The sequence below is a fragment of the Coturnix japonica genome, chromosome 33 (assembly GCF_054131305.1).
Source record: "Coturnix japonica strain WE chromosome 33, WE-NBRP24, whole genome shotgun sequence".
Taxonomy (NCBI): Eukaryota; Metazoa; Chordata; class Aves; order Galliformes; family Phasianidae; genus Coturnix; species Coturnix japonica.
The window spans coordinates 2,277,402-2,302,456 of record NC_140695.1 but is presented as its reverse complement, the minus strand read 5'-3'; the positions used below and the strand labels follow the sequence as shown (position 1 = coordinate 2,302,456).

The 25,055-nt window shown below is 47.3% G+C and overlaps 1 protein-coding gene across 1 annotated transcript in view; it reads right to left on the bottom strand.

Moving 5' to 3' along the window:
• Nucleotides 1-23,950, bottom strand: part of LOC146755354 (uncharacterized) — a 52,745-nt gene extending 28,795 nt beyond the window's left edge. The window contains exon 1 of the mRNA XM_085525690.1: nt 23,708-23,950. Coding sequence (XP_085381816.1) covers nt 23,708-23,950 — 243 coding nt within the window. The remainder of the gene's footprint in view (nt 1-23,707) is intronic.
• Nucleotides 23,951-25,055: the final 1,105 nt, after the last annotated feature.

Sequence of the window (25,055 nt, the reverse complement as noted above, 5' to 3'; positions counted from 1 at the left end):
AAAACAGCTTTTCTTAGTCTGCATCACCTTGCTACTCTTGGTGTGTTTTACTTGTGTTGTTATAAGTTGATTTTTGTGTCTGTGCGAGGATACCGGAAGGGAATATGAGCAATGAGAGAGGCATGAGCTAAGACAAAAGGTAGAGAGCGGGGCTTATTTCAGGACACGTCAAGAAAGAATAAAATGATCTAGCAGGTGGAAGCCCTGCTAGATTAAAGAAAAGGGGGGAATTGAATAGTGTTAAGGGACCCCATAGTAGATGAAAAGGGAACACTTTGCTACAGAAAGGGAAAAGGGGCCTCACTAAGGCAAAGGGTAGTTACAGATAGATAGTTTATGTTAAGGGGGAGCAGAGAGAGGGGGAATTGCAGACGCTAAGTTTGAGAAAAGGGGATGAAGGCCATGAAGATAAGGGTGGAACAGCCCGAGAACAGTATGGTGATTAGATGTCCACAGAGCAAGCTGGAACCAGTTTGGAGAATGCCCCTCCCGAGGGGTTGAAAGTTTACGGTGAGGAAGATGATGAGCCTTCACGAGGAAGATGATGAGCCTTCATCCCACGACCACCCCCACAACTCACTACGCATGCTCAAGGGGGGAGGGACTGCATGCTAATGGGGTCTCAGGAATGTAATGAATATGTATCCAAATTCCTGCAAACTATTGATGATGTATTAGTTCAGCCTATATCTGTTGCACACTTTCTCCTAACGGTGTGGAAGTGAGGTGGAGCTCTCCCCCTTGCACCAAGGTGTATGTGCATCCCTCATTAAACATACCTGCTTTATAACTACTTTGTGGTTATGGAGTTTGATTCGACAAGTCAGGCCCCTTACCACAAAATTGGGTACAGGAAAATGGGAAATGGTATGGAGATGGAAGCTGGGCTCATCAAAAACAAACAGAGCAATGGCTAAGATCTAAGGAGGAAAAATATATTTTACTAAGTATGATATCGGAGTGCAAGATAACACAATATAGTACAAGATAATTGAATCTGAGGCTAATAAAACAAGTAAAATAAGTAAGAGAGAGAGGCTTCAAAGACTGAGAAGCCAACTTTGAAATTGAAGGCACCATGGTTTGGAAGCACACCCAAACCTGCTGCCAGGCAGTGAGAGAGAGAGAGCGAGCGTCACTTCCGTGACGTATTTCCTGCTCCGATCTTGAGGTCCTCTGGAACATGTAGTTATTCTCTGCGCTCCACATGATGTTATGATGTGGAACACCAATAGCAAAAATCACAAAATCATGACAGACACGGACAGCGGTGCCAGCACCAATGCCCTGTGACTAAAGGCCGGCATCCACTGCTGCTCTACCCTGCTGCTATTTGCTGTCACTCATCCACCAGTTGTCTCCATCTCTCCTAAATAAATGGCTACTCTTAAGGGCATGATTTCAACAGGCCATCTGAACATGAGCCCCTCCCACTGCCCTCCAGATTTCTCCATCCTTTGCTCTTTGATCAATCAGATACCTCCCAACTGTCTGGCTGATTTCTGACTTTCAGGGAGATTACTGGAATTTGCTCCATCTCTCCAAAGTCTGATGGACTTTGTTGTCAACTCCTTCACTGTGATTCGATCTATCCCTTCCGATTTTTTTCTAACTCATTTCTTGTACAATTATTCCCTGTGAAAGACAAATCTCAACAGACGCAGCTTGGACATGGCATGCAGGTGATCACTGTGTTTTACTGTTCATTCAATTGCATCACCTTTCCTTCTGTTTGCTGGCCAAAAACAAAAAAGAGAAATCTTTCCTTTCCCATATGCAGCTGGTTCTCTGTGGAAAGCCAGTGGGAGTTGGTGCAAAGGTGGTTTAACACTGAGTGGGTAACAGCAGAGGAGAAGAGTGATGTGAGGAAAAGTGATGCAAGTCCCATGGGGCCAATGTGATTAGAAATGAGGTGGGGATGTTGAGGAGCTTTGTCAACACATTAGCAGAACAGAACTCATTGGGACATCCTGGATCACTCTCAGTTGCTCAGTGCTGCTTTAATGTCTTGTTTTAACCCAACTATAAATAAATAGAATATAAATGTCTGCTGGATTCTTCCTCTTAAATCTCTCTCTAGATATCTCTCCATGGAGACATGGATTGACATCAGTTGCAAAATGCTTCTTTTACTTCTTGTATAAAACAATCTATAAATAAATAGAAAATAAATGCTTTTTTGATTCTTGCTCTTTAAGCTGTCTCCATTTTTCTGAACAAGTTCTGAAAACCTGGAGAACAGGAAGGCACAAGGCACAAGTTGCTCTTCCTTACAATGGGCCCCAGGGCGCATTTGATGCTGAATCAATCAAATCTCCAGTGAAGAGAAGTTTACACAGAGTACAGCAAGACAAAGGCAGAAGTAACAATGAAGATTCTTGGAGTATTAATGGGCCCACTGAGGGCCATTAGCAAGCAAGCTTCCCAAGGCACTAATTAGAGCAGATAATTGGAAGCCATGAATACAGTCAGGCAAAGGCAATGGCATGGTGGCTCTGATGCTAAGAAAATCCTCCTTTCTCTTAAGAAGCAAACAGGATAAGCTCTGATTCCCAGACCCTTGGCAGGGAGATCCTGTCTCTCATGTTGGCTCAGGGCCCTTCATGGGGCAGTGGGATTGAGGTCTGTATGATGTTTAATGAAAGACATGGGGACAGAAGATCCCAGGTTCTGCATGGGGTGCAAGGACGGTCTGAAGTTCATGTCCCATGTGTACCCTGTGTCTCATCACAGGATGTGCGATGTGAGAAGGGCCCAGTCTGAACAAGCAGTCAGTTCCAATGAAACTCTGAACTTCAGATCTCTCAGTTCCAGTGCCCTCCTGTGCACACTCTCCCATAGTTTGATGTCCTTTATGTTCTGCATTGCCCAGAAGTGCACCTAGTGCTCCAAGTGTGGCTGTAGCAGTGCAGAGCAGAGGGGGACAATCCTTTCCCTCACCCAGATGGCAATAAATTGCATGATGCACTTTAGGGGACCATTGGCCTTCCTGGCTCTCTGGGCACACTGCTGACTCACATTCAATTTGATGCTGACCAGGACCCCCAATCCTTTTCAGTCAGACCACCCTCCAATGTCCCACATGCAGTCAGTGTGTATGTCCAGTGTTGACCCTACCGAGATGCACAATCAGGCACTTGATCTTGTTATGCGTTATGCACTTGGTGCTTCGTACCAACTGGTACCCACTTCTCTGCCTTGTCCACATCTCTCTGCAAGTCCTCTTCACCCTCAGTGAAGGCAACAGCACCTCCTCATCTGGTCTCATAAGCGAACTTGCTCAGAACATCTTCTAGTCCTGCATGCAAGTCATCCACAAAAACATGAAAGAGAAGTGACCTTAAAATGGAGCCCTGGGGAACCCTGACAATGACCATCTACCTGCCTGATGAAACACAATGACTATAGTCTGTTTGGCCTGACATATTGGCCAACTGTTCACCCACCACATTCTGTTTTTGTCTAGCTGTATGCAGGACATTCTGCCCAGAAGGGTGCTGTGAGTAGTCTCAAAAACTCTACTGAAATCCCCAGGGATAACATCAGCTGGTTTCCCTTGGTCAGCTAAATGGATAATCATGTCATAAAGGGATCAGAAGTTAAACAGGAACTTCCCCTCGGGAACTTGCATTGGCTGCAACCAATGACACAATTGTCCTTCAGCTGTTTGTTCATAACTCCCACCTTCACTTTCTCCATACTTTTACCAGGCACTGGAGTGAGACTGACTGGTTCATAATTGCCCCTGTCATCTTTCTTGCTCTTCCTTACAATGAGACAACATTTGCCAGCTTCTCATCGACTTGTATGACCCTAGACTTATTTAGATGCAGTTGAAATGAGAGCCCAGAGCATACTAAGGTGTCATCATTGCAAGAACGTAGATGTGCCATAGCTTTACAATGCCTTGAACTCTGGAGTATGCCACAGATGGAGCATAGAGAAAGACTGGCCTCTGCTGTTGGTAAGCAGAATAACACTGCATGATACATGGGGACTGTGTCTCTGGTCTGTGATGCTCTGCTCACAGGGGAAATGTGAAGGGGGTTGCTCTCATGTCAGTGCTCATATCTGAGGTGTGGGGTCAAAGAGAAGAGACCAGGCTCTTTTCAGCAGTGTGTGGAGACAAGACAAGGGGAAATGGTCAGAAACTGTAGCATAGCAAGTTCTGCACGAATGTATGCAGAAAAATCTTTACAGTGAGGGTGACAGAGCCCTGGAACAGGCTGCACAAGGGGTTGGGGAGTCCCTTTCTCCGGAGATATTCCAGACCAGCCTGGACGCCCACCTTTGTGCCTACCTGGTGTTCCCCAGGGGTCTGTGCTGGGGCCTGTCCTCTTCAGTATCTTTACTGATGACCTGGATGAGGGCATTGAGTGCATCCTATGTAGGTTTGCAAACTACACCAAATTGGCTGGGAGTGTGGATCTGCCTGAAGTTAGCAAGGCCCTTCTGAGGGATCTGGACAGGCTGTAGAGCTGGGCTGAAGCCAATGGGATGAGGTTCACCAAGACCAAATGCCACGTCCTGAACTTTGGGACCTGGAATGGACTGCCCAGGGAGGTGATGGATTCACTGACCCTGGAAGTGTTCAAGGAATGATTGGATGTTGTGCTGAGGGACATGGTTTCTGGGAGCTGATAGGTGACCAGCTGGACTGGATGATCATTTAGGTCATTTCTAACTTTGGCGATTCTATGACTCTATGATATCCCGTCCTTGTATGAGTGCCCTCTTTGAGCAAACACTCTCTGGGATGACCCAGAACATGTCTGGAATTAGTCACTGACCACTTGAAATCTGTTGTTAAATTCAACAGATTTCAAAGCTCATGATGCTGTTGTCTTTCAGGAGCTGTTGACCATTAGGATGCAGGTAAATCTCAGGGGAGACAAGTGGGAAGGATAAAAAATGACATCCTCTACTGCTCAGCTGGGTCGGGTTTCTGGAACACAGGGAGCTCATAAAAGTGGGCAGAGATGTAGAGAGACAGCTGTGCCCAGGAGCAGCTCTTGAGCACAGCACAGCCTGCAGGTGACAGAAGGAGAGGAGAGAAATTGGAGTGAGCTTACAAGATGTGTACTGTGTGAGCGGGCTGCAAGCTCTCTGAAGGAGCATTGTTCACAGACCACGACACGGTAAGTATCATGCAGTAGGCAATGCAGCTGCTTTTAATAGAGGGTTAACAAAATATGCAACATTCCATAGCAGATTGGCTACAGGTAATGCGTGTTTCTGTACTGTTGAAAAAGGCTTCTGCTCCAGCTGAGGGCTTCTGTGCTGTGGCATAAGAGCTGGGGGGGGAGCTGCATGTCTCAGCCCAGGGCTGTCCTGCAGAGCAGGGTCCCTGCTGTGCCCCAGGGGCTGTGTGCCGGGTATGGGAGTCTGCTGCCTGCCAGGGTCAGCACTCAGCCTGCCCGGGGAGCTGCCCAGGGCGCTGCGGGGAGACGTGTGGGGGGAAGGAGCCCCCTGGCAGGGCTTGTGCTGCCACAGCTGCTGCCTGGGGCAGGGAGATCACAGCTCCACAGCACAACAGTATGTTTCTGAAGGTCCTTTGCAAGAGGAGAGCCAAGGTAGCAATTTTCTATTTCTTGTTTGTACGGAAGTGGAAAGGATTTGAAGCAGAAATGTAATAGTCTGTCAAATATAAACACAGCTCTGAGACTCCCAATTCTTCTTCAGTCAATTGTTTTTTATGTGAACTGTCACAGGTGAAGTGTTTTCAGCCTCTCCTTTCACGAAAAGTAACCTTTCCAAGGGTGGAACTAGTTGAATTTATCAATTTTTTTTTACAAGAATAATGCACTTATATTGCATATAGGCAGGTTTCCTGAACAGAAGGTGAAGGGCACAAAGGTTGAGACTGAGGATTTTAACAGCAGTGAGGGTAAAGATATGAGACACAAAACAGATGAACAAGTCCAGGGAGATGGATTAGAAGATGAAAAGAAGGTTAAAGCTCCATGGACTTCTTCTGCTAATAGAATGTTGAACTTAATGAAATTAAATTCAATTAGAGTTGCTAAATGTATATTGTCATAGGAGAATGAATCACAGAATCGCAGAATTTTAGGGGTTGGAAGGGACCTCTAGAGATCATCGAGTCCAACCCCCCTGCCAAAGCAGGCTCCCTACCCCATGTCACGCAGGTAGGCGTCCAGGTGGGTCTTAAATATCTCCAGAGAAGGAGACTCCACCACCTCCCTGGGCAGCCTGTTCCAGTGCTCCATCACCCTCACTGTAAAGAAGTTCTTCTGCACATTCGTGCGGAACTTCGTATGCTGTACTTTCATCCCATTACCCCTAGTCCTATTCCCACGCACTACTGAAAAGAGACCAGACTCACCACTATGGCTCCCACACCTCAGGTATTTATAAACCTGGATCAAGTCCCCTCTCAGCCTTCTTTTCTCAAGGCTAAACAGACCCAGCTCCCTAAGTCTCTCCTCATAGGGGAGATGCTCCAGGCCCTTCACCATCTTAGTGGCCCTCTGCTGGACTCTTTCCAAGAGATCCCTGTCTATTTTGTGCTGGGGAGCCCAGAACTGGACACAATATTCCAGATGAGGCCTCACCAGGGCAGAGTAGAGGGGGAGGATCACCTCCTTCAACCTGCTGGACACACTCTTTTTAATACACCCCAGTATGCCATTGGCTTTTTTGGCTACAAGGGCACATGGTCATGTGGCTGGCTCATGGTCAATCTGTCGTCCACCAGGATGCCCAGGTCCCTCTCAGCAGAGCTCCTCTCCAGCAGCTCTTCCCCCAGCCTGTACTGGTGCATGCAATTATTTCTACCCAGGTGCAAGACTCTACACTTGCTTTTGTTAAACCCCATCCGGTTTCACAGAATCACAGAATCACAGAATCACAGAATTACCCGGGTTGGAAGGGACCTCAAGGATCATGTAGTTCCAACCCCCCTGCCTAGCAGGGCCACCAAACATACACATTTACTAGATCAGGTTGCCCAGGGCCCTGTCCAACCTGGTCTTGAACACCTCCAAGGACGGGGCATCCACAACCTCACTGGGCAGCCTGTTCCAGGACCTAACCACCCTTCTAGTAAAGAACTTTCCCCTAACATCCAACCTAAATCTTCCCTCCTTCAACTTAAAACCATTTCCCCTAGTCCTGCTATTATCAGCCCTTTCGAAGAGTTTACTCCCCTCCTGGGAGTAAGTTCCCTTCAGGTATTGAAAGGCTGCAATGAGGTCACCTCGCAACCTTCTCTTCTCCAGGCTGAACAAACCCAACTCCCTCAGCCTGTCCTCATAGGGGAGGTGCTCCAGCCCCCTGATCATCTTTGTGGCCCTCCTCTGGACCCTTTCCAAAATCTCCATGTCTTTCTTGTACTGAGGGCTCCACACCTGGACACAGTACTCCAGATGGGGCCTCACAAGAGCAGAGTAGAGAGGGACGATCACCTCCCTATCCCTGCTGACCACCCCTCTCCTGATGGAGCCCAGGATCCCATTTGCTTTCCGGGCTGCCAGAGCGCACTGCTGGCTCATGTTAAGTTTCTCATCTATCAGGACCCCTAGGTCTTTTTCAGCTGAGCTGCTCTCAAGGACAACTCCTCCCAGCCTGTACAGGTGCCTGGGGTTCTTCCGGCCCAAGTGCAAAACCTTGCACTTTGCCGTGTTGAACCTCATTAGGTTCACCCGAGCCCAGCTTTCCAGCCTGTCAAGGTCCCTCTGAATGGCATCTGTTCCCTCCACCGTATCGACTGCACCACTCAGCTTGGTGTCGTCAGCAAACTTGCTAAGGGTGCACTCCATTCCCTCATCGATGTCATTAATAAAGATGTTAAAGAGCACCGGTCCCAAGACAGACCCTTGAGGGACGCCGCTCGTTACCGGCCTCCACCTGGACATAGAGCCATTGACCACCACCCTCTGTCTGCGGCCTTTCAACCAATTGCTTATCCATCTAGTTGTCCACCCATCAAATCCACCTCCCTCCAATTTGGAGATGAGGATGTGATGGGGGACCATGTCAAAGGCCTTGCTCAGGTCCAGGTAAATGACATCGGTCGCCTTCCCTTCATCCACCAACGCCGTCACTCCATCATAGAAGGCCACAAGATTAGTTAAGCATGACCTTCCCCTGGTGAAGCCATGCTGGCTGTCTCGGATCACATGCTCGTTCTTTATGTGATCAAGCATGTTGTCCAGGAGGATCTGTTCCATAATCTTCCCAGGCACAGAGGTGAGACTCACCGGCCTGTAGTTACCCGGGTTGTCCCTGCTCCCCTTCTTGTAAATGGGAGTGACGTGACCCTTCCTCCAATCATCTGGGACCTCACCTGACAGCCACGACTTCTCAAATATGATGGAGAGCGGCTCAGCAACCACCTCAGCCAGCTCCTTCAGGACCCTGGGATGCACGCCATCTGGCCCCATAGACTTATACTCATTCAGTCTTCCTACCCAGCTCTCCAGCCTGTCCAGGTCTCACTGAATGGCAGCACAGCCTTCAGGCGTGTCAGCCAATCCTCCCAACTTTGTGTAATCAGTAGACTTGCTGAGGGTGGTCACTATCCCCTCATCAAGGTCGTTGATGAAGATGTTGAACAAGACCGGACCCAGTACAGACCCCTGGAGGGTGCCACTAGTTACAGACCTCCAGCCAGACACTGCACCACCAAGGACAACCCTCTGCACTCGGCCAGTCAGCCAATTCTCAACCCACTTCACCGTCCCCTCATCTATCCCATACTTCCTCAGCTTTGTTATAAGGATGTCATGGGGGACAGTATCAAAAGCTTTATTGAAATAAAGGTAGACTACATCTACCGCCCTCCCCCTGTCCACCCAGCTAGTGACATCTTCATAAAAGGCCACCAGGTTGGTCGAGCACGACCTACCCTTGGTGAACCCATGCTGAGTACTCATGATAACCTCCTTATCACCCAGTTGTCTGGAGATGGCATCCAGCACAAGCTGTTCCATCACCTTCCCTGAGACAGAGGTGAGGCTGACTGGCTTATAATTACCCGGGTCATCCTTCTTGCCCCTTTTGAAGACTAGAGTGACACTGGCTGTCCTCCAGTCTTCAGGCACCTCCCCAGTTCTCCAAGACCTCTGATAGATTACAGAGAGCGGCTCAGCAACAACCTCTGCCAGCTCTCTCAGCACCCGAGGATGCACCCATCAGGTCCCATGGATTGTTGGACCTTAATGTTTCCTAGGCACTCACGGACCACCTCTTCCCTGACTAAAGGGAAATCTCCCATTCCCCAGACTCTCTCATCAGCCTCCAGGGTCTGGGATTCCTGAGGGAGAGCCCTTTCACTAAAGACAGAAGCAAAGAAGGCATTCAGTATTTCTGCCTTCTCAGCATCTCCCATTACCAGAGCGCCCCCCTCACTTAGTATGGGGCCCACATTCTCCCTAGCCTTCCTTTTGCTATTAATGTATTTAAAAAAGCTTTTTTTATTATTCTTTATCTCCTTAGCTAGATTCAACTCCAGGTGGGCTTTGGCCTTCCTGGTTGCATCTCTGCAGTCCCTGACTACATTCTTGTATTGTTCCCAAGTGGTCAGACCCTTCTTCCACATATCATGTACTTTCTTCTTTCCACAGAGCTTGCACATGAGCTCCTTACTCATCCACGCAGGTCTCCTTGCACCTTTTCCCGATTTCTTAGTCACAGGGACGCACCGATCCTGAGCTTGGAAGAAGAGCCATTTAAACACTAACCAGCTCTCACAGGCCCCCTTGCCTTCTAGCACCCTGGCCCATGGGATAGCCCCAAGTAGGTCCCGAAGGAGATCAAAGTTGGCTCTCCTAAAGTGCAGGGTAGCAATCCTACTTTTTGCTTTGCTTCCTCCACTCAGGATCTCGAACTTTACCATCTCATGGTCACTACATCCCAAGCTGCCTCCAACTTTTACTTCCTTAACAAATCCTTCCTTATTGGTGAGAATAAGGTCCAGCAACGCCCCACCCCGCATCGGTTCCTCTACCACCTGCATCAGGAAGTTATCTTCAATGCACTGCAAGAATTGTCTGGACCACGCATGCCTGGCCATGTTGGTCGTCCAGCAGATATCTGGATAACTGAAATCCCCCATAAGAAACAGTGCCTGAGAGTGTGCCGCTACATCCAGTTGCTTATGGAAGGCCTCATCAACCACCTCCTCCTGATCAGGAGGCCTGTAGTACACACCCACAACAGTGTCCCCTTTGCCAGCCTGGCCCTTGATTCTCACCCACAAGCTCTCGACTTCTACATTACTCTCCCCCAGGTGGAGTTCAATACATTCTAGCTGCTCTCTCACATAAAGAGCAACTCCATCACCCCGCATTGCCAGCTGAACTTTCCTAAAAAGCACATAGCCCTCCATGACAACATTCCAGTCATGCGAGCTGTCCCACCACACCTCCATGATCGCAAGCTGCCTGGGACACTGGGGTTCTCAGTTCCCTGCTGCACACTGCCAGTATGTTTTCACTGCCTCTCTGCCTAGGCAATGTTGTCAACAAGTTTTTCTGTGAAATCCCCCAGATCCTCAAGCTCTCCTGCTCAACTTCCTACCACAGGGCATTTGTGTTTCTCATTTTTAGTATAAGTTTAGTCTTTGGCTGCTTTGTTTTCATTGTTTTGTCATATGTGCAGATCTTCGTGGCTGTGCTGAGGATGCCCTCTGAGCAGGGACGGCACAAAGCCTTCTCCACATGCCTCCCTCACCTGGCTGTGGTCTCCCTGTTTCTCAGCACTGTTTCTTTTGCCTACCTGAAACCCCCGTCCATTTCCTCCCCACTCCTGGATCTGACAGTGGCTCTTCTGTACGCAGTGGTTCCTCCAACACTGAACCCTATTATCTACAGCATGAGGAACAGGGAGATCAAGCACGCTCTCAGGAAGGAGTTGCAATACACACTATTCCAGCTTAAATAAAGTGCACACCTTCCTCACAGGATTCCCAGAGATGGTTCTTTATGTTTTATGCATCTTTGCTTGTTTGATTTTGTGTGATATAGCAACTTGCAAAAATATGTTATTGAACTTATAAATAAAAATTTATTTCACTTCTTTCCTACCTACTTTCCGTTTTCTCACTCCAAGAACTCATGTAAACATGGAACCAGATTCCCTGAATCAGTTAAAAGATACCTAAAAAGCTTTCAAAGTAGACTTTTCCTTAGCTCTTCTCTCTTCCTACCTTGTCTGGATCTGGGGGAGGTACAGCCATGGACAGAATCACAACCAGCTCTTTTCATTCCTCCTCTTGTTACAGTGCTACATTGCTCTCAAGTCCTCTCATTTGTGCAGTCCTGAAGATCTTGTGGGTCTCATGGCCATCCTGTTGTCTCTACAGCAGCACTCTGTAGCTGCAGTCAGTAGCCCACAATATGACCGGCTGTGTCAGAGCTCGTCTCCTTGCTGCCACTGTCAAAATCCTCAAGAGCTATTGGAAGTAGCTCTTGTTCTCCAGTACAAAAAGAAGTGAGAGTGAGACTGAGGGACTACTGGAAAGAGCCCACCCTTCTCTCCTCCATAGCCAGACTCCCTGAGGACTCAAAGTAAAGGGTGTAATTTCTATCCTTATCAACAGTGTTACTTCTGTAACTCAAAGATGACCTCAGAGATGAATGTGTGCAAAACTTCATTTTCTCAGCTGCCAATTTTATCATGATATAAACCAAAGTCAAACAGCATAGCAAAATAAATATCCTCATCCAGCCCCCAGAGTTGGCAAACAGCAAAGCATGGAAAACAAGCAGCAGAGAAGGAGCTGAGCAATGCCTGTGTAAAGCATGTGAAAGGCTGAATGAGCTCCACAAATAGGGAAACAATCAGCATCATGGCCTGCAACTGTCCAGCTTCCACAAAGCTCTGTGTTAACTTGCTCTGGACAGATGTGGTGTTATGTCAAGCCTTGGAGCTTCACATTGGGCACCAAAGAGACAATGGTGGATGAAGCAGGAAATAGAGCTTTGTCCACTGCTGCATTCCCAGTGGGATGGGGAAGGGTACTGGGGGGGAAAAAAAGTACAACTCGTGAAATGATGCTATTTACTAAGCAAGATTAAAGGAGAAATGTAATAGTTATCACTATATATCCAGATATGTGGGATGGTATATAACAACTGATGCACAAGCACTTGCTCAGCACCACCAGAAAGATTCCAAGCTGGTCTCTGGGCAGCAGAAGAGAGTGAGATGAACTTCCACCCTTTCAGTACTCCTTCTGCTTGCTGTCAGTTTGTACGGAATGTTCCTTAGGTGACTTTCAGTCACCTGTCTGCAGTCTGTTCCCTCCCAGCTCCATGTGCCTTCCACTGACCATGACCTTGGCTATGTACAACACTGCTTAGCAGCAGCTGTAAACATCAGAGAGTTATCAATGGTTTTCTACTAGAACCAAAACACTGCACCAGAGCAGGCAGTCTGAAGAAAACAACTCCATCCCAGCTGTAACTCAGATACCTGCCTGTCCCCATCCTCTTGTTCTTCCTGATCAGGAAGCAAGGAACAGAATCTGCAACTCTTCTCTTTGAGCCCTTTCCATCAGTTCTCACCTGGCTCCTCTGCCATCCCCAGGCAGAGCTCAGTGCACACTCACAGACGGCAGCAGCCTTTCTTCATCTTCCTTGCCCATCCGTCATAAAGTATCTCTATCCCATTTGCTACAGTTAAGAGGTGGGAACCACCCCACCATGTCTGTGTGAGACAAACAAGACCCTGGGTCTGCAAATGCACAGTGATTTCGAGCTCACTGAGTGAATATTTGTGGTCTTCTCATTAGTGTAAAGATTCTTCCATCCCTTTTCAGTAGCATGATTAGATTTAGCTTGGCTTGGCCTCACATCTACACAGTGGTACTCATGTTCACAAGGTGTCACACAGAAACGAGACCCATTGTGGAGCTCACAGTTGTCCAGCAAGCACTGACACTACCAGGACATGGCTTTTCTGAAAGTCCTCAGCTGCATTTGCCAACTGGCTAGGGCTGTGCTGGAAGACGCCAGGGAACTGCCATTTAAATGAGAGCCCAAAACAAAGAAAGGTGCCATCAGTGACAGAATGTGGGTTTGTCACAGCTTAGGAATGCCTTAAGATCTGGAATTTTCACTAGATATATAGAGAAAGGTCTCTTAATTTGGTGTACTCACCCATTGGGTTAGCTGAATAACGCTGCACTCTCAGGTGCCCATTACTCACAGAATCACAGAATTGTAGGGGTTGAAAGGGACATCCAGAGATCCTTGAGTCCAACCCCCCTGCCAAATCAGGTTCCCTACACCAGGTTGCACTGGTAGGCATCCAGGCAGGTCTTGAATATCTCCAGAGAAGGAGACTCCACAACTCAATTGGGCAGCATGTTCCAGTGCTTCGTCACCCCCACCATAAAGAAGTTCTTGCACACATTCATGCAGAATTTCCTATGTTCCCGTTTCTGGCCATTTCCCCTTGTCCTGTCTCCAAACACTGCTGAAGAGAGTCTGGCCTCACCACTTTGCAACCCACACCTCAGATATTTATAGACCTGGATCAGGTCCCCTCTAAGTCTTCTTTTCTCAAGGCTAAACAGACCCAGTTCGCTGGACTCCTTCCAAGAGGTCCCTGTCTTTTTTGTTCTCGGTAGCCCAGAACTGGACACAGTACTATGGATGAGGCCTTACCAGAGTAGTATACAGGGAGAGGATCACCACCCTCAACCTGCTGAACACGCTCTTCTTAATGCACCCCAGTATGCCATTGGCCTTTTTAGCAACAAGGGCACACTGCTGGCTCATGGCCGACCTGTCGTCCACCAGGACACCCAGGTCCCTCTGTGCAGAGCTCCTCTCCAGCAGCTTATCTCCCAGCCTGTACCGATGCATGCAATTCTTCCTGCCTAGATGTAAGACTCTACACTTGCTTTTGTTGAACCTCATCCGGTTTCTTACTGCCCAGATCTCCAGCCTGTCCAGGTCTTGCTGAATGGCAGCACAGCTTTCAGGCTTGTCAGCCAATCCTCCCAATATTATATCAACAGCAGACATGCTGAAGGACACTGCTGCCTGAACAAAGAATATGGTTATAAACGTGTTTCTTGTAGATGCTCATGCACCCAAGTGTCAGGCTACTGAAAAACAGCAGAATATCCATCAGGTAGTCTGAGCTGCCAGAATTGAGGTGGCTCAAATAGACTTGGACTGGCAGAATAAAAGTGAAGTATTTCTAGCTCGATGGGTTTATGAGACCTCAAGCCATCAAGGAAGAGACGCGACATATAAGTGGGCCAGAGACCAAGAGGTGGACTTAACTATTGTCACTATGGCTCAGATTATTCATGACTGTGAAACATGTGCCATAATTAAACAAGCCAAGAATATGAAACCTCTCATTGAGGAAGGGTGATGGCAGAAGGATAAATATGGGGAGATGTGGCAGGTTGATTATATCACATTGCCACAATCTCGTAGTGGTAAGTGTTATGTGCTTACCATGGTGGAGGTAACCACTGGGTGGCTTGAAACACATGCAGTACCCCATGCAACTGCTTGAAACACCATATTGGGTCTTGAGAAACAATCGTTTATTACAAGTTCTCACATCCCTTATATACCTTCACAAGTTGTTATTTTCTAACTTTCCCATCCGCCCTTACAACTTTCCCAAACATCTTACATGTCAACAAAGCATTCTACAAAACACTTTTCAACTGTCCATGCAGGCACATAACCAATCAGAGCTGTGAGACTCTTCTTCTCCTTGCAGAGGTGTCCTTGGTTCCCATGCTGTTTATCTTGCTCCACAGCTGCTGCTCTGAACAGCTTTTCTTGTATTCCCACAATTCCCCCTTTTTTGTTTATTGACAAGCTACTACCATACAATAAAATAATAACACTCATTATATTAATAACATAATCATTATAACTCAATCAAGGCCTCGATTGACAATACTCTAAAAGTGAAAAAAGAGACAAGTCAAATACAACATAACAACATTACTGTTAAACCCACTAAAAAGAACAAACATGTTTGTACTGCAACCTAAGTTTCTGCAACCTGAAAATAAATCCATGAGGGTCCCATTGTGTTAATCCGTAACTGATCAGGAAAAGGCTTCAATTTTTATATACTCTGATATATTGATTTTTAATGACCACTAAAATTTGTGCAGTAAATGCTTTTAAGATGTTCATAATCATGCTCTACCAACTGAGTTATCCGGGCTAATAATTGATTAATGATTGCACAATTTAATGGAATATCATGTCAAATAGAACCAATTTTAGAGGACAAATGTACTAGAGTATCACTAGGGGCATTAATACTTATTGACCCTTGAGAAACAGCAAGCCATGTTGGTGGTGGATGTGACAGGTAGTGCCAGCAGGGCGTCCCCTGCTTCAAGGTGCACATTTCCTCTCTCATCCATCACAGATTCTCTCCTGCATTCAGGGTCTGAAGGATTTCTTCCAGTTGTACACCACATCCGCATGGCCAGTGCGTGATATAGAGCCCAAGTGGAACACCTGCTTGGAAAACAGAATAAACCATCAAATTTAGTTCTATTAGCGTGCACTTTTGTCTAAAATGATACATGGTTATATTTTCAGATCCCAATTAATTGGATGTAAAAGAGGTATCCGTTCTATGATACAGGGTCATCTCTTTGCCTGGGATTCCTTTCCAGGTTTTGTCTTTGCAAATTAAGAAAAGCTAATTAATAGGCTAATAACATCATAACCAAACAGTACTAAAACATTAAAAGAGCTATTCCTGTAGACTCTAGCATTGATTAGATCAAATCCTGTTTAATACACATCTGATCTATTACTAAAATAGAAGAAGCACACAACATCCTAGCTAATGCCTTAAACTCTAAATCTTGAGACTGCATTCACCTGTATGTGCTGTGGAAAATACGTAAGAAGAATGAGTATCTATTGTTACATGTGCATATTTTAGACAGCCAAATTCAGGAAAGTGAGTGACATCTGTCTGACACAGTTGAAGAGGTGCTGTGCCACATGGATTTGTCCGAGTCTGAGGCAAAGAGCTATTAGTCAAATTATGTAGCTGATATTCAGTCATAAACACGGTGCATTGCATAGGAGAGAGGATCATTCTTAACACAGTTTTCCAATCGTGAGGGGCCATAGTGTAACTGTCACTGTTTGTAACCAAAAGATTGTATGTAAAGGCTGACTGAACTCCGAATGTTCTCACTGACTCCCTTAGCTCCTTCACTGCCTCATAAGGCAGAGATTCCAAACGGGGGACCTGATTAGGAAAGGTCTGCAACGTGTCAGCATCACCCCTTAATATTGTTTCTTTTTTGCATTGCTCTAAGACATCACAGTACGCTGTAGGGAAATTTGTCATTCCTGCTTCCTTCAAAGTATCATCAGGAGGAAATGCATCCGATTCTCTTTCTGGATCTTCTGGACCGGGGTCACAACGATCCCCTGGTTTCGATCCGTCCGTGTCTTTAACCACGTTACACGCCGGCTGCACAGACGCAGCAGCACATGACGTGGGGGGGGAGGAGGGCAGAAGCGGCGCGACGAACGTCATAGGCGGAGCGAAGGGCGAGGGCGCCGTAGAGGGCGGCAACGCGGCGAACGTCGGGGGAGGAGCGAAAGGCGGGAGCGCGAAGGGGGGCGGCCGCGGCCCCTCGTCTCCCCGGATTGGGGAGGGGTCGGAGCCGCCAGTCGGATCCGGGCATGGGCCGCTTCCCGCAGCGAGAGGCAGCGGCGGGATTGGGACGGAGGGCGGCAGGGAACGGTCGGAATAAATTATTTCCCGTCGTGATTGCTTAATCCCTTCCATTATCCGGCTCCAAACGGGCAACAGCTTAGCAGCCTTTCTGTCTTTAGCGAGAGAAGCCTCGTAGAGTTTTGAGCCGATTTTGTCCCAAAGTTCTCCATCGAGAGAGAACTCAGTTTTTGGAAATTCAGGGACATTTTTGCTTATCCATTTAAGAAGAGTAGCTAATGCTTTAGTAGACACAGTCTTATCCTGATACGGTAACACTGACCGCAATACTTCGAGATTTACTTTCTGCTCCTTCGTTAGTGAGCTCCCCATAGTTCCCGACTGCTCACCTTCTGTCCTGCAGAACGGTGCGGGTGCGCGTGAAACAGTCTCTCCGAAGTTCAGTCGGGCGACGCTGCCGGACCGGGCTCGCTCAGCCGCGGGTTGATTTGCTCCACGTTGTGGGCGCCATTTGCAGCGACTCGGCACGGACTCAGATGTGAACAATCCAAATTGTTTATTACAAGTTCTCACATCCCTTATATACCTTCACAAGTTGTTATTTTCTAACTTTCCCATCCGCCCTTACAACTTTCCCAAACATCTTACATGTCAACAAAGCATTCTACAAAACACTTTTCAACTGTCCATGCAGGCACATAACCAATCAGAGCTGTGAGACTCTTCTTCTCCTTGCAGAGGTGTCCTTGGTTCCCATGCTGTTTATCTTGCTCCACAGCTGCTGCTCTGAACAGCTTTTCTTGTATTCCCACAGGTAAGCCCCAAAGGATTACAGTCAATGGGTTCCATCAGGCTGTTAGATGGTCACTATCAGGGTTCCCCAGAGCTCCATTTTAGGGTCACTTCTCTTTCATGTTTTTGCGGATGACTTGCATGCAGGACTTTTTGCTGATGTTTTCTGATGATACCAGATGAGGAGGTGCTGTTGCCTCCACTTAGGGTTGAGAGGACTTGCAGAGAGATGTGGACAAGTCAGAGAAGTGGGTACCAGCTGGTACTAAGCACCAAGTGAATAACGTCTAACAAGAACAAGTGCCTGATTGTGCAACTGGGTAGGGGCAACCCTGGACATAAACACAGAATGTATACGGGACACTGGAGAGAGGTCTGACTGAAAAGGACTGGGGATCCTGGTAAAAATCTAATTGAATGTGAGTCAGCAGTGTACCCAGACAGCCAGGAAAGCTAACGGTCCCCTGGAGCACATCAGGCAATTTATTGCCATCTGGGTGAGGGAAAGGATTGTCCCTCTCTGCTCTGTGCAGCTCCAGCATCACCTGGAGCACTAGGTGCACTTCTGGGCAATGCAGAACATAAAGGACATCAAACAATGGGAGGGTGTGCACAGGAGGGCACTGGAACTGAGAGATCTGAAGTTCAGAATTTCACTGTGATTGACTGCTTGTTTAGACAGGGCCCTTCTCACATCCTACATCCTGTGATGAGACACAGGGCACACATGGGACATGAACTTGACAGTATCATTGCACCCAATGCAGAGCCTGGGATCTCTGTCCCCATGTCTTTCATTTAACATCATACAGACCTCCATCCCACTGCCCCAGGAAGGATCCTTAGTCAGCATGAGAGACAGGATCTCCCTGCCAAGGGTCTGGGAATCAGGGCTTGTCCTGTTTGATTCTTAAGACAAAGAAGGATTTTCTTAGCATCAGAGCCACCATGCCAGTGCCTTTGCCTGACTGGAGTCATGGCTCCCAGTTATCTGCTCTAACCAGTGCCTTGGGAAGCTTGCTTGCTAATGGCCCTCAGTGGGACCACTAATACTCCAAGAAACTTCACTGTTACTTCTGACTTTGTCTTGATGAGTTCTTTGTGCAAACATCTCTCTGCACTGGAGGTTGACGGACTTAGCAGCAAATACGCCCTGGGGCCCATTCTAACCTAAAGAGCCTCCTGTGCCTTGTGCCTTCCTGTTCTCTTCTTCAGGTTTTCAGAACTTGTTCAGAAAAATGGAGACAGCTTAAAGAGCAAGAATCAAAAAAGCATTTATTTTCTATTCATTTATAGATTGTTTTATACAAGAAGAAGCATTTTGCAACTGATGTCAATCCAGGATGTCCCCAATGAGTTCTATTCTGTTTCTGTGTGGACAAAGTTCCTCCTCAACCTCCCCACCCCACTTCTACTCACACTGGCCCCATGGCACTTGCATCACTTTTCCTCACATCACTCTTCTGCTCTGCAGCCACCTGCTCATTGTTAAACCTCCTTTGTACCAACTCCCAGTGGCTTTCCACAGAGAACCAACTGCACATGGAAAAAGAAAGAATTCTCTTTATTTATGTCCAACAAACGGAAGGAAAGGTGATGCAATTGAATGAACAGTAAAACACAGGGATCAACTGCATGCCATGTCCAAGCTGCTTCTATTGAGGTTTATGTTTCATAGGGAGTATTTCCACAAGAAATGTGTTAGACACAGATAGGATGGGATAGATAGAATGATGGTGAAGGATTTGACAACAGACTTTTGAGGAATGGAGCAAATTCCAGTAATCTCCCTGGGATAAATCATCCAGGGAGTTGGGAGATATGAACTTAACACTGAACAGGACTCATGAGTATTTCACACTTTGAGATGAATTAACACGTTCTTATTGATTTCTATCTTTGTCTTCAACTCTTTTTTTCACTTTTACTGACATTACTGAACAGCTTTCAGAATTCATGCTTTTTTTAAAGCATGAAAATTAAAAGAGAGAAAGAGAAAAAGAAAAAAAAAAAAAGAAGAGAAATAGAAAAAGGAAAAGGGAAAGGAAAAAGGAAAAGAAAAGTATATGGAAAGGGAAAAGGAAAAGGAATGAAAAAGAAGAAAACAACATAGAAAAAGAAAAAGAATGAGAAAAAGAAAAGATAGGAAGGGATAGATCGAATCGCGATGAAGGAGTTGACAACACAATCTATAAGACTTTGGTGAGATGGAGCAAATTTGAATCATCCTCCTAGAAGTCAGAAATCAGACAGATAATTGGGAGGTATCTGACTGAACAAAGAGCAAGGGATGGGGAAATCTGGCAGGCTATGGCAGGAGCGTGTGTCTAAATGGCCTACTGAAAACATGCCCTTAACCATGGCCATTTATTTAGGAGAGCTGGAGACATCTGGAGGATGAGGGACATCAAATAGGCAGCAGGAAAGAGCAGTGGCGACGCCAGGATTTAGTCACAGGGCATTGGCACTGGCACCACTGTCTGTGTCCCTGAACCTGAAGGCATTTGTGTCCAGCAAACACAGTTCTGGAAAACATCTTAGTTTCAGAAAAAGAGAAAAAAAAAAAAAAAAAAAGAAAAAAAAAAAGAAAAAAGAAAAAAGAAAAAAAGAAAAAAAAAAAGCCATAAAATCAACTCAAAGATTCATATTTACAACTTAAAATGGAACAAGACTCAAGAGAGTTTCGCATGTTGAGTTAAAACATTTTCATTGATTTCGATCTTTGTCTTCAATGCCTTGTCTCAATTTTATTGACATTAATGAACATCTTTTAAGCTTACAGCCTCAAGATAGATAGATAAATAAATAAATAAATAAATAAATAAATAAATAACATGAGATCCATCTGTGTCTTGTACTTGGCCTGATGCCCCTTTGACCTTCACAGTTCCAACGAGACCTTCATTGCAGGAGAGTATGAGATCCAGCAGAGAACCTCTCCTCTTTGGTTCCTCCATGGCTTGGTCAAGAATCTGCCATCTGTGCTCTGCACGGATCTGCTGGATGGCACATGCCCTGCTGTGCTGTCCCTGAAGCAGATACTGGAGTGAAAAAGGCTCCCAAAGGGGACACAGGTCTGACAACGAGTCTCCCGTATGTCTGCAGAGGGCACATTCCACATGCCCTCCGTGATCAAGAAGCCAGGAACAGACACTGATGGTCTCCTCTGTTTGCCATTTCCATTATCTCTGACCTGGCTGCTCTTCCATCCCCAGGCAGAGCTCAGTGCACTCTCACAGAGGGCAGTTGCCATTCCATGACTACTCATCCAACCATTGTACAGACTCTGTATCCCCCTTGCGCTACAGTGAAGTTGTGGAAGCCATTTAACTGTGTCCCTGTGGTCCAAACAGGAGCTCAGGCCTGCAGCTCATCTATGGTATCAGTGTGCAGAGGGTGGCACACAGACATTAGACCGATCGTGGGTCTTGGAGTTGACGTAGCAACATGGACACTCCAAGGGCATGGCTTTCCTGAAGGACCTGTGCTGCTCTTGCAGCTGCATGTGAATTCACCAGACAGCCGGTGCTATCCCCTCTCTGGCCCTCAGCTGATGCCCAGGAAGGAGCTGTCTATCTCAGGGACTTCCCACACAGTTTACAAGCACTGGCACACATCAGGAGCAGCCCAGGCACCTTGGGCATCACCCAGTGTCTGTGTGTAAGCAGCTGCCTCCCAGCTGAAGGACCGAGGACTCAGAGCAGGAGCTCACATGCAGGCAACTCCTTGCGCACTTCTGAACTGAACCAGAGGAATCCCAGCTCCTGTGGTTCTGTGGGGAGCTGAATCCCATTTCAGCTCCAGGATTTCTGTCAACGGATGAGACTCCTGCACTACCTCATCTGGATCACTGCCCTGCACAGGGAAAGTCCAAACCTTGCCTTCCTTGTCTGTGTGACCTTCGTGCTTCATCAAACATACTCTGATAGTACTCCCTATATGTCTACAATCAGTCACTGACCACTGGACATGTGGTGGTTAATTGAACGGATTTCAAAGCATAGTCATTATGCTGTTGTCTTTCAGGAGCTGTTGGCCATGAGGACCAAGGTACATCTCAGGGGAGATGAGTGGGAAGGATAGCAATGACATCATCTGCTGCTTCCTTGTCCTGGCTCCTGGGACACAGTGAGCTCATAAAAGTGGACAGAGATGTAGAGAGACAGCTGTGCTCAGGAGCAGCTCTTGTGCACAACACAGCCTGCAGCTGACAGGAGAGGAGAGAAATTGGAGAGACCTTACAGGATGTGTGAGGTTTGAGTGGGCTGTGAGCTCACTGCAGGAGCTTTGCTCACAGACCGTGAAAAGGTAAGTTTCACTGCAGACCGTGAGCTGTTTTCATAGAGGGTTAACAGTCTGGGACATCCCATAGCAGATCCAGCTGCAGGCACTGCATGTTTCTTTACTGTGGAAAAAGCATTCTGATCCAGCTGAGGGCTTCATTGCTGCAGCGCCAGAGCACAACTCTGAGGGCTTTGTATCCCAGCATGGCTGCAGGCTGTGCAGCCGGGACTGCAGGCGGGTGACCAGGGCTGTCCTGCAGAGCAGGGTCCCTGCTGTGCCCCAGGGGCTGTGTGCCAGGTATGGGACTCTGCTGCCTGCCAGGCTCCGCACTCAGCCTGCCCAGGGAGCTGCCCAGAGTGCTGCGGGGAGACGTGTGTGGGGAAGGAGCCCCCCGGCAGGACTTGTGCTGCCGCAGCTTCTGCCTGGGGCAGGGGGATCACAGCTCCATTGCACAACTCTGTTTTCTAGGGCCCATGGAAGAGGAGATCCAAGGCAGGGGGTTTCCATTTCCTGTTCTGAGGCAAAACAAATTGGAGGCAGAAAGTGGCAGTCACACTTCTGAGAATTTTTCGTCAGTTGTTTGTTTTGTGAACAGTCACACGTGATGTGCTTCCAGTCTCCAATTTTTTGATGGATGGAAACAATTTTAATTATCATCATTTTCTGTAGGCATGAATAATTCACTTTAGCTGCAAACAGGCCTCAACAGCACAGCTGTAGCCTGCGACCACCGCCTGCACACCCCCATGTACTTCTTTCTCCTCAACCTGGCCCTCCTCGACCTGGGCTGCATCTCCACCACTCTCCCCAAAGCCATGGAGACAAAGCTCTGGGACAACAGGGCCATCTCCTACGCAGGATGTGCTGCACAGCTCTTTTTCTTTACCTTCTTCCTCTCAGCAGAGTATTCCCTTCTCACCATCAGGTCCTATGACCACTACCTTGCCATCTGCAAGCCCCTGCACTACGGGACCTTGATGGACAGCAGAGCTTGTGCCACCATGGCAGCAGCTGTGTGGGGCGCTGGGGTTCTCCATTTCCTGCTGCACACTGCCAGTACATTTTCACTGCCTCTCTGCCAAGGGAATGTTGTCAACCAGTTTTTCTGTGAAATCCCCCAGATCCTCAAGCTCTCCTGCTCAGCCTCCTACCTCAGGGAAGTTGTACTTATCATTTTTAGTGCCAGTGTAGTCTTTGGGTGCTTTGTTTTCATAGTTGTGTCCTATGTGCAGATCTTCCTGGCTGTGCTGAGGATGCCCTCTGAGCAGGGACGGCACAAAGCCTTCTCCATGTGTCTCCCTCACCTGGCTGAGGTCTCCCTCTTTGTCAGCACTAGGTTTTTTGCCTACCTGAAGCCCCCCTCCACTTCATCCCCACTCCTGGATGTGACAGTGGCTCTTCTGTACTCAGTGGTTCCTCCAACACTGAACCCTATTATCTTCAGCATGAGGAACAGGGAGATCAAGCACACCCTCAGACGAAGAACAGTTAAAAGAGATGCTTAGTTTAGCACTGATCACTACTCCTGCAGGGACTGGGATTTCAGGCAAAGTGAGTAAGTTCACCCTGGGATGTGTGTTGTGCAAAACAAAGGAAGGGCTAAGAATACAGCTCCAATGGCATTGAGAATAAAGCAGGGAGCTCAGCCAGTTTGGATTACTCAGTACTCCTTTATATTCAAAGACAGGAAAGGAATCCAGCCAATAATTGATCATATTCAGAAACTCAGGTTGTTGATGGAGTGTGAGTCAAAAATACAACGTACCCATCCTCCTGATTAGAAAAATGTACAGGAACTTCCGGATACTACAAGATTCAAGGGCTATCAACAGAACAGTGGAGGATTTTTATCCATTGGTAGCATATCCGTATGCACCGCTTACATAATTATCAGGGGAACTGGCATGGTCCCTCTTGTGCCATCCCGTGGCACCCAGTCTGTGTTGCTGCAAGGGCTGGACTGAGGCACCAGCTCTGTCAGCCTCATCTCAATTTTCTTGCACGACAGTGGCATCTCCTGGTGGTGGGTGATGAAGTCGTAGAGGCTGTCAAATGCTTGGCTGTCAGTCAGAAAGAACCTGTGGATGCTGGCGTCCTGCTGCCAGAGGATGTGACAATGCTGCACCTTCCTATTACAATAGATGGACAGAATGCAGTCCCCAACCAAAATTTCATTCTCCCTGACAAGAAAGGAGCCATCAGGGGCCCCCATCTCAGTGCAGTACTCTGTCAGCAGCCACTCAGCAATGTGCCGCCCACCGCGCGGCTCATCTTCCACCATTTGGCACTCTGCTGTTTGTTCCTCTGTATTTGCCATCTACTACTTTGTCAGACATGAACCCATGGCTCCTTAGCGCTCACTTCAAGCTTTGGTGGGGCTTGCCAATGGTCTTTATAGCATCTGCTAACACCCACACTAGGTGTCTGGTGATTATGTTGAGAGGGCCTGTCTGGCATGGACAGTTACAGTCTTTCAGTTTTCTCCCTCCATGTCTGCTGAAATTAATGGAGGGAGGGGGAAGAGCAGGGGGGTTTGGAGAGTATACAAAAACGGAGGACATGGAGGCGCAGGCTTTGTTTCCAGACAGTAAATATTTAAAATGAGATTAAAAAACAAGATAACAAAAATTGATAAAGGTCTTAGGAGGGCAGGTTGGAGAAGGAGGGTGGGTAAGGGTTGAAAACATAATATTTCCCACGTCCCTGTTGTGGGCCATACTCATGTCTGAGCACAGGAAAACTCACAGGGGAGCAGAGGCTCTTTATAAATAGCTGAGCAAATGTATTGTGGCTCGGAATTTAGACACCACCACTGAGTAGGTAGCACAGAAATGTGAGGTTTGTTTACAGAATAATCCTAGAACAGGCCCAATTGTTCTGTGGAACAAATAGGGAAAGGGATTTTAACCTGGGCTACATTGGCAAATGGATTTCACTGAACTCCCAAGAAAAAGGATGGTGTAGTTATATGCTAGTTCTGACCAATACAATTCAGGATAGCCGTATGGGATTAATTCCCTGATCATACTCAGAATGTCCAGCACAGGGAAAAGAGAGTGCATAATCTTCCTAAAAACCCTGCAGTTGTAATAGTTGCAGAAATAAAGGATCTCAGAGAAACGTTTGAAATTGAGACAAAGTATGGGGATATGAATGCCTGGGTAGAATGGATTAAATATACTGTCCAGAGTCTCAGCCATAGTGATTGCTATGCTTGTGCATCAGGATGGCCTGTAGCACAGGTAGTACCCCTTCCACTGCGGTAGACCCAGGAACCCCAAGGGATATGGTGCATGATTGCCCTGTATCAGGAGAAA